This window comes from Arachis ipaensis, chromosome B7 (genome assembly GCF_059453495.1).
Source record: "Arachis ipaensis isolate K30076 ecotype BB chromosome B7, ASM5945349v1, whole genome shotgun sequence".
Classification (NCBI taxonomy): Eukaryota; Viridiplantae; Streptophyta; class Magnoliopsida; order Fabales; family Fabaceae; genus Arachis; species Arachis ipaensis.
The window spans coordinates 87443630-87456311 of record NC_142442.1 but is presented as its reverse complement, the minus strand read 5'-3'; the positions used below and the strand labels follow the sequence as shown (position 1 = coordinate 87456311).

General features: G+C 35.2%; 2 protein-coding genes across 2 annotated transcripts; both read left to right on the top strand.

Moving 5' to 3' along the window:
* The first annotated feature begins 390 nt into the window (after window positions 1–390).
* On the top strand, window positions 391–3836 carry LOC107613072 (receptor-like protein kinase HERK 1). Its single transcript, XM_016314918.3, has 2 exons — window positions 391–538; window positions 866–3836. The coding sequence occupies exon 2, from the start codon at window positions 1134–1136 to the stop codon at window positions 3645–3647; it is 2514 nt and encodes an 837-aa protein (XP_016170404.1). The 5' UTR covers window positions 391–538; window positions 866–1133; the 3' UTR covers window positions 3648–3836.
* A 3556-nt stretch (window positions 3837–7392) lies between these two features.
* On the top strand, window positions 7393–10465 carry LOC107613862 (protein GAMETOPHYTE DEFECTIVE 1). The gene is made up of 6 exons (XM_016316037.3): window positions 7393–7900; window positions 8060–8137; window positions 8253–8333; window positions 8697–8851; window positions 8944–9920; window positions 10198–10465. Exons 1-6 carry the CDS (start codon window positions 7484–7486, stop codon window positions 10320–10322), a joined length of 1833 nt encoding a protein of 610 aa, XP_016171523.1. The 5' UTR covers window positions 7393–7483; the 3' UTR covers window positions 10323–10465.
* Window positions 10466–12682: the final 2217 nt, after the last annotated feature.

The window sequence follows — 12682 nt, the reverse complement described above, 5'->3', positions numbered from 1 at the left end:
ATTTCCTCAATTCACTCATAATCACAGCGAAAGCGAGCCCACATGCACAAAGTAGAAAAACATTATAAACGGCCACCTGTTAATTTCTCTACTAAGTACTAACATAGTAACATACCCACCACGCTATTGTATACTAATTTAATTCTCTGAAGTACAATAATTTTATACGCAATAATCTAATTAATCTTTTCTTTTTGGTAGTTTATAATTTAAATTTCATACGGTAGATGGTCTATTAATTTAAAATTTTAATTGCTTTTAAAAAATAAATTTAGGTAAAAGATTTCTTTTGGGAAATATGGATAACATAAATAATTGATAGTATATTTTTTGTAAGGAAAATAAAAGTGTAACATCTACATTAAATATGCAATGGATATTATTAATGTTATATTTATATATATTGGTACTGGGCAAGGTAAACCTAAACCAACTCAGCTTGGTCGTTACAACTCTTTAATCTATTTGATTCCCCACTTGCATCACAGATAAGGTTCCCTGCATCATGCTTCTTAATGCTCTCACCTAAAAAAATCAGGTCAGCATCTCAACCCTAATCAAATAATCAAAATTTCTTCCAACTCTTTTTGAGTTGTTTTTCCTTTTTTTTTTTAATTATTAATTTATGTTTGTTTATTTATTTTCCCACCGCATCCGGTTTTTTCTCTCTGTCACTGACAATATATTTTTATATATATTCTTTTCCGTTATTATAAATAAAAATAAAAACAAAAACAAAGAATCTATGATTATGTCAAGTGCTAAGGTTGTCATCAATTTTATTCCAGCTTGTCCTGAGCTAGATTTCTGAGCGTGTTTTTCAATTTTTTGTTTTACATATATGTATTAAAATTTTCCTTCACAGTCAGAGATTCAGGGTGTGGCTCCAGATTTGTATTCTTCTCTGTAATCTTGGCTCTTCCTGCTTCATCTTCTGGACCTAGCTGTAACTGTATTCAAAGGTGCCATTTCTATGTGTTCTCACTCCTTTCTTCTATTCCCTTCTATTTCCGTGTCTTTGACTTGTTTGAGTTTGTACCTTTGTGCTTGAATAATTCCTTCCCTTGATTGTGCCATAGATCTTATCTTCATAGGAAAATTAATCTCCTAAAACAATACTGTTAGATGCCACAATGATGTATTACAGAAAACTTTCTTTGTTTTTCTGTGCTTTATCTATCTTTTATCCCTATCTGTGTTTCTCTGCCGATTTTGTTCCAGTAGATAACTACCTTATAGATTGTGGAGCAAGTTCTGGTACTGTTGTAGGTAACCGCAATTTCTCTGCGGATAGTGCTTCTAAGAAGCTATTATCCACTCAGCAAGATGTTCTTGCAAGTACTTCCTTGAAATCAATCACTTCCACTGGTGATTCCACTCTCTATCAAACTGCTAGGGTCTTCACTGGTTCCTCAAAGTACACTTTCCCAATCAAACAAAAAGGGAGACATTGGATCCGTCTTTATTTCTTTCCATTTACCTATCAGAAGTATGATATGAGTGCAGCGAAATTCTCGGTTGCCACGCAGAACAATGTCCTTGTTAGTGATTTTGGTGTGCAGAAAGATCCTGTGATGAAGGAATACTCTGTGAATGTGAGCTCTAATTCTCTTGTTATAGACTTTACCCCTTCGAGTGGTTCGATTGCCTTTGTGAATGCAATCGAAGTTGTTTCGGTCCCTGATGATCTCATTGATGATGCTGGTCTCAGCCTGACTAATGGATTATCAACCTACTCTGGCTTGGCAGCACAGGCTCTGGAGACGGTCTGGAGGGTTAACATGGGGGGTCCAACTGTCTCCTCTGGTAGTGACACTCTTCAACGAACCTGGGATCCGGATCTTAGCTTCCTAAAAGAAAAAAACCTTGCTGCTAATTTCTCAAATATTGGAGGTGTTCAGTATGTGAACGGCTCGGCTACTGAAAATGATGCTCCGGCTAGTGTTTATGGTACTGGACAACAGATGAACTCACAAAGTGATCCACGTGTTAATTTCAATGTGACATGGGAGTTTAAGGTGGATTCTGGATTTCAGTACCTTGTTAGACTTCACTTCTGTGATTTAGTGAGTAAAGGTCTCAATGAACTCTACTTCAATGTTTATGTTGATTCCTTGTTTGCTGCCAAGGATCTTGATCTTGCTTCAATAAATCAAAATGCCTTGGGTGTTCCATATTATAGGGATGTTGTTACACCCTTGACATCTAGCAACTTGCTTCGAGTAAGTATGGGACCTTCTAATGTAAATAAGGACTACCCTAATGCCATTCTGAATGGTTTGGAGATCATGAAAATGAACAATTCTGTGGGCAGTCTTAGTACAGCGACGGCTGCTGTTGCTACTACTTCTGGTTCAAATTCAAAGAATGTTGGTGTAATTGTGGGTGCAGTTCTTGGGGCAGTATGTGCAGTGGTCTTGGCTGGACTTTTGTGCGTACTATGCAGGAAAAGAAGGCGGTTGGCGCGGCGGAGGCAGTCTAAGACATGGATTCCTTTCTCCATCAACGGAACAACTTCTCACACCATGGGAAGTAAATATTCTAATGGTACTACAATTAGTGCTGCTTCAAACTTCGAGTACCGTGTCCCTCTTGCTGCAGTTCAGGAAGCTACAAACAATTTTGATGAGAGTTGGGTTATTGGGATTGGTGGCTTTGGGAAAGTATACAAGGGGGAATTGAGCGACGGCACTAAAGTGGCAGTTAAGAGAGGAAATCCTCGGTCACAGCAGGGTATTGCCGAGTTCCGAACTGAAATCGAAATGCTGTCTCAGTTCCGTCACCGGCATCTGGTATCTTTGATTGGCTATTGTGATGAAAGGAATGAAATGATACTGATATATGAGTATATGGAGAAAGGAACACTCAAGGGTCATCTATATGGTTCGGGGTTCCCAACCTTAAGTTGGAAGGAGAGGCTTGAGATATGCATTGGAGCTGCTAGAGGGCTTCATTACCTGCACACCGGCTATGCTAAAGCAGTTATTCACCGCGATGTGAAGTCTGCAAATATCCTCCTTGATGAGAACCTGATGGCTAAAGTTGCTGATTTTGGATTATCCAAGACTGGGCCAGAACTTGATCAGACACATGTGAGCACAGCTGTTAAAGGAAGCTTTGGCTACCTTGATCCTGAATACTTCAGGAGGCAGCAGCTAACAGAAAAGTCTGATGTGTATTCATTCGGCGTGGTTCTGTTTGAAGTTCTTTGTGCAAGACCTGTCATAGATCCGTCCCTTCCCAGGGAGATGGTAAACTTGGCAGAATGGGCAATGAAGTGGCAGAAGAAGGGGCAACTGGAGGAGATCATAGATCCGGCACTTGCAAGCAACATAAGACCGGAATCTCTCAGGAAGTTTGGAGAAACCGCGGAGAAATGCTTGGCAGACTTCGGTGTAGACAGGCCTTCTATGGGAGATGTATTGTGGAATTTGGAGTATGCCCTGCAGCTTCAAGAGTCTGCTACTCAAGGGAATGATCCTCAAGAAAACAGTACTAATATGATCAGTCTCTCTCCACAGGTCAACAACTTCAACGACGATGCAAGCGCCTCTACCATTAAATTTGAAGGCACAAATGTGGATGATCTGTCTGGTGTTTCAATGAGTAGGGTGTTTTCTCAGTTGGTGAAGTCAGAAGGAAGATGAAGATGATTTTCAATATTGGTGGATATTCAACTTTTTTATTACAACGCTGTTGTTTTATTATTTTTTCTTGTTTGTATTATATTTTGATTTTTATTATGATCACTTGATCTCTCTGTCCTGACACACTATATTAAGATACTTTTATAGATTTGTAAAGAAAGACTTAGTTAATCAGACGTCTTTACTTAATTGGTAGCCAGAACACCAAATGGATCCATTCGTTCAATATTGAAATTTGTATAAGTTGATCATTTTCGTACAGAGGAATGTTAGGGCCAGTAACTTTTGTGATTTGTAGCCATCAAATAGCCATCAATGATGGTTTTAATGGTGTGAGATTGGTGTGAGATTTCATCCAATGGCTCACTTTTCTTTGCTGGTTACATGCTGGCCAGAATTTAACAAAGTTGCTAGCCCCTAGATTTTTCCTTTGGTATATGTTAATTAGAATAGAGTTTAGTTTGTTAGCTATTTAATGTGTGATTATAATTAATTGTAGTAGGATTATATAAAGAGTACATACCACCTAACAAATAATTTGTTTTTTTTTTTTTTGAGAAAATAAACTCTTCTTATATACTTTGAGGAGTGTTAGGGACCAGTAGGTTTTGTGATTTGTAATAATCAATTAGCTATTATTAGTATTTTTAATGATGTGAAATTATATTTAATGGTATGAGATTATTCTTTTTTTTTGCTGGTTAAGTGCTGGTCAAATTTTAATAAAAATACTGACTTTCTGAATTTTTTCATATACTTTTTATATACTTTTTAAATGATTTGATATGTTTGACTAAATTGTTATTTAACCATTTCTAACTATCTTCTTAGGTGAAACTGAATTAATAGGTTGACAAATTTGATTTTAGAATTTTAATACATTATTTTGGCATGCTAATATTATGGTTATGCAGCATTATTGTGTTCTGTTCTTTTTTCTCTCCCATCTGCCATCTCCCTTCTACTCACTGGCTCATGTTAGTGTTGGTATCCTTTTGTTCCTTTTAGTTTGGCATGAGACTACAGTGGTTAATTTACTTCTCATTTAGATTTAGATTAGATGTAATCCATCATTTGAAAAATAAGAAAACGAAATGGTGATGTTTCTATTTTCTAGTGATCCATGATTAGAACCATGTAATAGGAAAATGGTATTTCTGTTGGCCACACTATGTTGCCATCTTCTCTTTTGTATTATCTTTTGTGCGTGACGTTCAATAGCTAGTGCACATCCCTATCATTACAAATTTAAAATTATTCAATTTAGAATTTAGTAGTAGAATAGAATTCCATAGCTTTTATAACTATTGTGTTTCATTTAGTCATAGTTGCACTTAGGCCTAGTGAACATCCACCACCACCTTTATCTTCTCCCCTAGTCCCCTTGCCTACTACTAATGCACTAGCTAGTTGAAGAGAAACATAATATAATAGCAGAAAGTTTTTAAATTTATCCAGAACACCAACATTTCAATAATCTTAATCGTTGATTTTAATTAATATATATTATATAAATTTTTCGTTGATTTTAATTAATATATATTATATAAATTTTTTGTTATTAAATTTAACGGTTAAAATAATTGGAACACCGATATACTTAGTATACTTAAAATTCTTCTTATAATAGCACTGCTTCATCTTCCGAGAATAATATATATATATAGACATGGCAATACTGTAGTGGAAGATCCACAATTTACCTAAGAAAGTTCCCCTCAAATTATACCCAAAAAAAACTATACACACAAAAAGTTGGGACAATATCACTTCTCATAGTTTTATGCTTCAACAATCTGAGATCACATTATATACTACTAGTATACTTTAATAGACAGGTACACACTATGCAAGTCTCTCAAACAGCTACATGATATAACAGATGAAATGTTGACAAAGCACTTCCGTACAGGAGGAATTAGGATATTATTAGAGGAAGCACTTATAATTGAGTTAAAATTATATTTTCTGACAAAATAAAATGCAGTTTTATTTTCTCATAATCTCTCAAAACTATATTTAACATAAAGTTTTCATGTATTACAAGCTTCATAGATTAAAGTATTAAGCAAGGCTATTGAATTTAATCGGTGATATGCCATTAATCAAATAGAAGCAGACAGAGTATATAAACCAATACATAGAACCAAGTAATTGAAGACAGGAAAGCTATGGGGAGCGACATGATGAAAAGCAAGACATAAGCTTGTGAAGGGTTGAGAAGAAGGCAGCATTAGCAGTGATGAGAACCTTATAATAATTAGGCTTAATAAAATTGGTTGATGGCGCAGCATTATTTGTGGCGCGAACCACACTCTCCTTTAGAGTTCTAAGACGCTTAATGGCCTTGTGAGTCACACCCTTCTTCTCCCTCGAAAACTTGTAGCTCCTCAGATACATTTGCCTGCACAAGAGGTGGCTGTTTACTCTTCGCTCCTCGCCATTGTTGAAGGAGTTCACCCTCTTCACGAACTCTACGTCGGATTCCGGCCACTTGTGGAGGTTTACGAAGGTTAATGGCCGAATGGGAAGGCTTGTTTCTTCGTCGACACAGTTGGATATGATAACGGAGGCCATGGATTCTGGGAAGACATATATAGTAATAGTACACTTATACTCGATTGTTGGAGTGTGACTAAAGGAGTTTATGTTACAGCTTATGTAAGAAAAAGTTTTGAAACCAACACTTTTATTAAAATTTAGTCAATATTTAACTATTCAAAAAAGTATGTATACAGTAAATTTCACGTAAGGTTGATAATTGAGAGTCGTTAGATGATTTGGCTGATTTAGTACGACTTCATCTAACGGCTCTCAGTTATTAACTTCATGTGAAGTCGACTGCATTTGAGTTTTCACTTTTAATTTATAGACAGAGTCCAATAACAATATAACAGATAGGAATATTCAGTGACAAACAAAAATAAAGATAATGCATTAATGCGGTCAAATCTGTATGAATTTGATATGCCTGAGGAATGTGACATATTGGTATCTCTCATCTGAAGTGTGAACAACTGTCTTTTGAATTTAGCTTATATCTTTTATTACGCTGTACTAACTTCCATTCAGGTAATTGATTTTAAGCCATATACTTCGTTTTTTCCATTGTCATTTTTATTTTACTCATCAAATCTTGCAAGGCTACAAATTTAAAGGATCAAACTAAGTCAAATTTCAAACAATAAGAAAAGGACATGTATAATCATCTGAATTATATTATTAAATAGTATAATTAATTATCACATTGGCTTAAATTTAATTATTTTTATTATTAGTTATTGTTATTAGAGAGATGGTATAGTCAATACTCTCATATTTTTTTTGTTATCCACGATATTTTCAGATTAAAAACTAATCCGTCATAGATCTAAACTCTATTTGAAGGTTTATTGTTGGCTAATAGGTTGTTATATACACAAAAGATATTCAAACTACAAACACTTGTTTAAACAAACTAGTGAGCTAACGATTAGAACAACTTTGAGTTCTATTTAATGATCAATGCTCTCATATTATTACATTACATGATTTTTTTATTTTGGTCAAGTTACATTATCATAATTTTTTTTTTGGTAACTACATTATCATAATTTACTTATCCAAAAGCCCAATTACATGGTGGCTTGGGCTTCTAGCCTTCTATAACCTGCATTTTTATTCTGCTCATTAAGTACTTGGGCTACCAAAAATATTGCCAGCCCAAATCGGACCAAAAATTAAAAACGAAAAAAAAGAATGCGTGTGTACGGCGCCTAAAGCCCCTCCTCCAGAGTCAGAAACCCCAAACTCCCAAGTCCTAAGCTAAACCGCTTGCCGGAATAGAGCGACCACCGATGGGGTTCTTTGACCTAAACATACCGTACACGCATCCGCCAGAAAGGGCAGTCGAAGCCAGCCGCACCAGGATTGCCGTGAAGGCCATGGAGCTTGGCTACACTGGAATCGCCTACAACCGCACGATCAGTGGCGTCATCTCCGATAAACACCGTTGCTCCATCAAACCTCTCTCCATATCCTCTCTCCTCAACACCCTCCCCTCTCTTTCCCTCTCCGCTAAGCTTCACCGCGACCTCCTCCGTATCCCCTTGTCCACCCCCTTCCGTCAGTACACACGCGTCACCGTCTTGTTCGAGACCCCCTTCCATGCCACATCCGTCTGCTGCGACAACCCTATCCTCAAGACCTACGATCTCGTTGCCATTAAGCCCTCCACACGGGCCACATTCGATATGGCATGCCAGAAATCGGAGGTGAGTTAGTTAATATTACAGTTAGTTAGTTAGAGATTTAGAGATTTGTTAACTGTCTATGTAACTAAATCCTGTAGCGGAAGCGTAACGACGAAATATGAGTTCAATTGTGTGTATAGGGTTGAAGTGATTAACTTTTGAATGCTGAAGTGATTGCAGGTAGATATCATTACGGTTGACTTTTCGAAGGGGATGCTCTTTGGAATGACGGAGAACATGGTTAAAGTTGCTGCCGAGGTTTGCTCTGCAATCTTTTCTTTTACTTCAATGAGCAAAAGGATTAATGTAATGAATGAATCCTTTTAATAGAGTTCAGTTAATTGATACATGGTTTGTTAATATTTCTACACAGCGAGGGGTTTGCTTTGAAGTTGATTACTCTTGTCTTTTAAATAATGCTAAAATCAGGGATCAGTGGATCTACGGTGCTAAGGTAATGTCTATTTTCCTGAATGATTCTCGGAGTGAGTGGCCAAGTATACTGGAGGATTTTCGCAACTTGATTATTTACTTGTTATGATGAGTTATCATCATTAGATGAGTCTTAATCAACTCGGTGGTGTCAGTCTTAAGCAGAATTACTTCTACATTTGAGGTTGATACTATATCTGCTTTGTGCTTTGGCTTGAATTTGTTTCTAGGATGTAGTTTTAGTGTATGTATTAGGTGAGAAAGAGAAAGTAGAGTAGTCTGATAACTGATAACTATTGGTTGACCTTAGTAGTTTGCTTCTAGGTACCTTTTTTGACACTGACATTAGAACACATGTAAACTAACACACTGATTAAACGTGTAGTGTTTGATGGAGTGGACTCAGGGAAGAAACGTTATCTTTTCAAGTTCTACTCCTTCAGTGAATCTTCTTAGAGGACCTTGGGATGTTGCAAACTTATTGTCCATATTGGGAATCTCCAAGGAGCGAGCTAGAGATGCTATTTCTAAAAACTGTAGGTATGAAAACTTGCACTAATACTTTAGTAATGCCTTTGTTTTCTCATGACCAACATTTGAGATATCTTGAATGTCCTTTCGAACGTTTGCAGGAATCTTTTGGTAAAAGCTTTAAGGAAAAAACGGTTTTATAAGAATGCAATAAGAGTGCAACCATCGTCATCAAATACAGTATCTAATTTTGAGGATGATCAGCAGGAAGAATTACTAAAATTGGATTCTCTCTCCAGTGAAGGTGACATCTCGTTGAATGATTGGGCAAAGTGTTTTTCATCATTATACTCTAAAGCATCAGAAATTGCTCCCGTGGTTGACAGCATGCCATCTCATGGTTTTCAAACAAAGGATTTCTTACCTTCAAGTAATGCTTCCCCTGTCGTCTCGAATGGTGAAAAGATCAGTCAGTCAACACCTGTACTTAAAAACTCAACTGAGCAGCCCAACAGGCAAGATGAAAGCTCAAGACCCGATGCTATGGAAGCAGATCAAGTGGCGATGACGACAATGACAACAACGCCAGCAACAATATCAACAAAAAAATCTTGTCCTACTAGGTGTAGTCAATTACACGGATCAAATGACATCCTTTTGAGCTGCAACAAGTTGTGTGAGAAAACTAAAAAAAGTATACCCACTGAAACATTCAATTCTAGAAAATCACATGATTCACAATCAAACTTGGGCACCCTCGGCACTGCGTTGGATGCTGCGATACAAAATGAGAACAGCAAACTGCAGAAATATTTGCAAGATGCAAAACGTGATGATGAACATGATAGTGAGAAAATATTTTATCCTAATTTAAATGCAAAAATTACAGAGATGCAAGAAGCTCCTCAAAGTGAGGATTTGGAAATTGCACAGCATACAGTCTCAAAGACAGACATATCTATTTCCAAAAATTTATTGGTGGCTGAACAATCTGGTAAACTTGAAACTGAAGCAGTTAAACTTGATGAGATGGAGATTGAAGAGGATGGTTCTGCAGTTGTAACTCATATAGAAGATCAAAAACTTAATAGACTGAGCACTGAATCTGATCAAGTTTCCCCGGTTGAGTCTGTATCAGGTACCCTATCTGATGATGCACATCTTTACTTTTATATTGCAAGCTGTGTTATTTTTCTCTCATTCAATCACAGAAGTTCATATAATTTGTTTGGTTTTAGCCCCACCCACCAGAAGTTGATTAATATGTTTGATTTCACTTCATTTTCCTAATTGTATTATAATTCCTAGCTTCCCCCATAAATGTTTAAATGCATTTGATAATCTTTTTTGCACGTTTCTGTTATAAGTTTCGAATAATATGTAAAAACAACTGAGCAAATTTCTGTTTTCTGTAGGTCGATCGAGGGTGAAGCGGAGGAGACCTCCAGCACCACCTTTGTTCCCTTTCAAACGATTATTTAGTCGAATGCTTTTTAAGAGGAAAGGTAGAAAAAAGAAGAGCAAAACTAAGCCAGAATAATCTCCTCAACTCCCATCTCGCTGGTGGAATATTTTTGGTTATTTGGCATAGATGTGAGTGAGCTAATTCTTTAATGTTGTATGAACTCTAAATTTTGGGAATATCACTTAATGATAGATAGTGTTTTCGTTATGACTGCTTAATCAACTGAGATCCAAGCCTTGTGATTTATTTGATACACAGTAACGAAATTTTATAGAATATAATACGACCAAGAGTATTTTAATACACGACTATGTATTCAGTCCGATAAATCAGCACATCTGCCACAGGCCTACAGTCTTTTTTTTTGGTGACTTGCCACAGGCCTACAGTCTAAAATAACTAATTATAATTTATTATCTAAAATCGTCAAGGCAGTAGAAACTAGAAAATAATCTATGTGACTGGGTTATTTTGCTGCGTTTATTTACAAGTGTAAGGCAGAGAGATACAAATATATAAAATCATGTTTGACAAATAAAATATGAACAAAGACATTTTATTTAAAGACTCTAAATTATATTTTGTATTTTTTCTGATAAAAAATACAAAAAAATACTAATAAAAAATATAATTTATTTTTTATTTTATTATTTTTATTAAATTTTTATAATAATATTTTTTAATATTATATTATTTTTAATTTATTATTAAATAAAATATAAAAATTTTAATTTTAATTTTTTCATTTTTTATGTTTTGTTTTTAATATTATATTTTATTCTATTTTCAGAATCAAACAAACCCCTTTTTGAACAAGTTATAGTGACTTTTTTTATTTGAGCAAGTTAGAGTGACTCAATTCTATTAATCTGAAGTCTGAACGCTGTGTAACGGGTGGATTTGAAGCATTGCTCTTTCCTCTCAGCTTCCTAGTTCCTTGTAGTAGTGATTGGCCCCAGGGAGGGGGTATTGCTCTGCATGTGCCGTTATTATCTTTTTAATATTATGACTTATCATCACTTTGGTGCTTTTTCCTTAGGTGACAATTGACATTTGTACTTAACGGTGTCATACTAGTTTTGGTTTTGGAAGCGGCCCCCCCACATGATCTTCTTTTTGTTTAATCAACTTGACTCCATCATCATAGTTAACAAAACCATTTTTTGCCCCAACCTTGTTGATGCCTAGTTCCATTCATAGCTCGTAGCACATTATAAATTTATTAGGCATTCATCATAAGGAGGATTGAGAAGATCAAACAAACAAGTTGGATTGATTATTTATTTATTTATTTATTTTTGGAGGAATTGACTTCCCAACTCCCAAGTGTTCGAAACACCTCTGCTAGATTTTTAAACATGTTCATGTGAAAATAACAAGACAAAACGATATAAGAAAAAGTGAAAAACCATGGAACAAATAACAGCAAGATTGGACGTCACTTTACTTAATTTTGAGTAAAGTAATAATTCGGTTTAACCTAGTGAAAAACGATATAAATTCATGTACATTTAGTATTTTTTTAATGATTTAATATAGATAATCTATGAATTAAAAAATTCAAGAATTTCAATAGAGGACTAAAGTATTATTTTAACCTAATTTAATCATTGTTAATTACATATATTGATATAAAAAACAGCCCACAAACCTAGTGGCTGACACACCGCCGGCCAACAAAAGACGAATAGGGCCGTCCTCCCCCCACCTTCTGAAGTTATCTTAGAATCTATAGGCTTTAACTTGAGAGAGCAACATGAATTCAAAACCTCATCATACTTGGAGAATATTATATAAATGTCTCATGTATAATCCCTCAATTTCACCATATGTTCATGTTGTTTGATTCCTATGACTTATAAGTAATCATTAGTGAAAAGCTGAAAACGTGTACCCAAGTGCGAGCTTATATTAATCATTCTTGGGAGAGACCATACTTAGAGAAAGTAGGCAATATAAAATATGGTAGGTTGCCTGCTTTGGATGCTAGCACACCTGCTTAGATAAAAGTATAAAACAAATGGTTTCAACTTGTAAATATTTGTTTCATTAAATCAATTTAAAAAGATTTGTAGTTATATAATGTTCATGTGGTAAAAACAAAACTCAAATAAAATTAAGTGAGAAACCTATTCTTCTACATATATAACTTATCATGATGTATTGCTCTGAAAATAACTATCTCCTTTTTTATTTATTTATAACAAATCATAAAATAACTATCTTAATTAGTTATGAACTTATGATCAGTTATGATCTTAGCTATCCACAACGAGACTTAAACCAATTAAATTTTAGCTCATCAAGTCAATAAGATATGCTCTGAACTGGTATATTTTCTTGGAATTATTTTTTTTTTAAATGAAAATGAGGAAGAAATTATCACAAGGGATAATATATAGACAATTACTTTGGTATTTGTTAAAATTAGACGA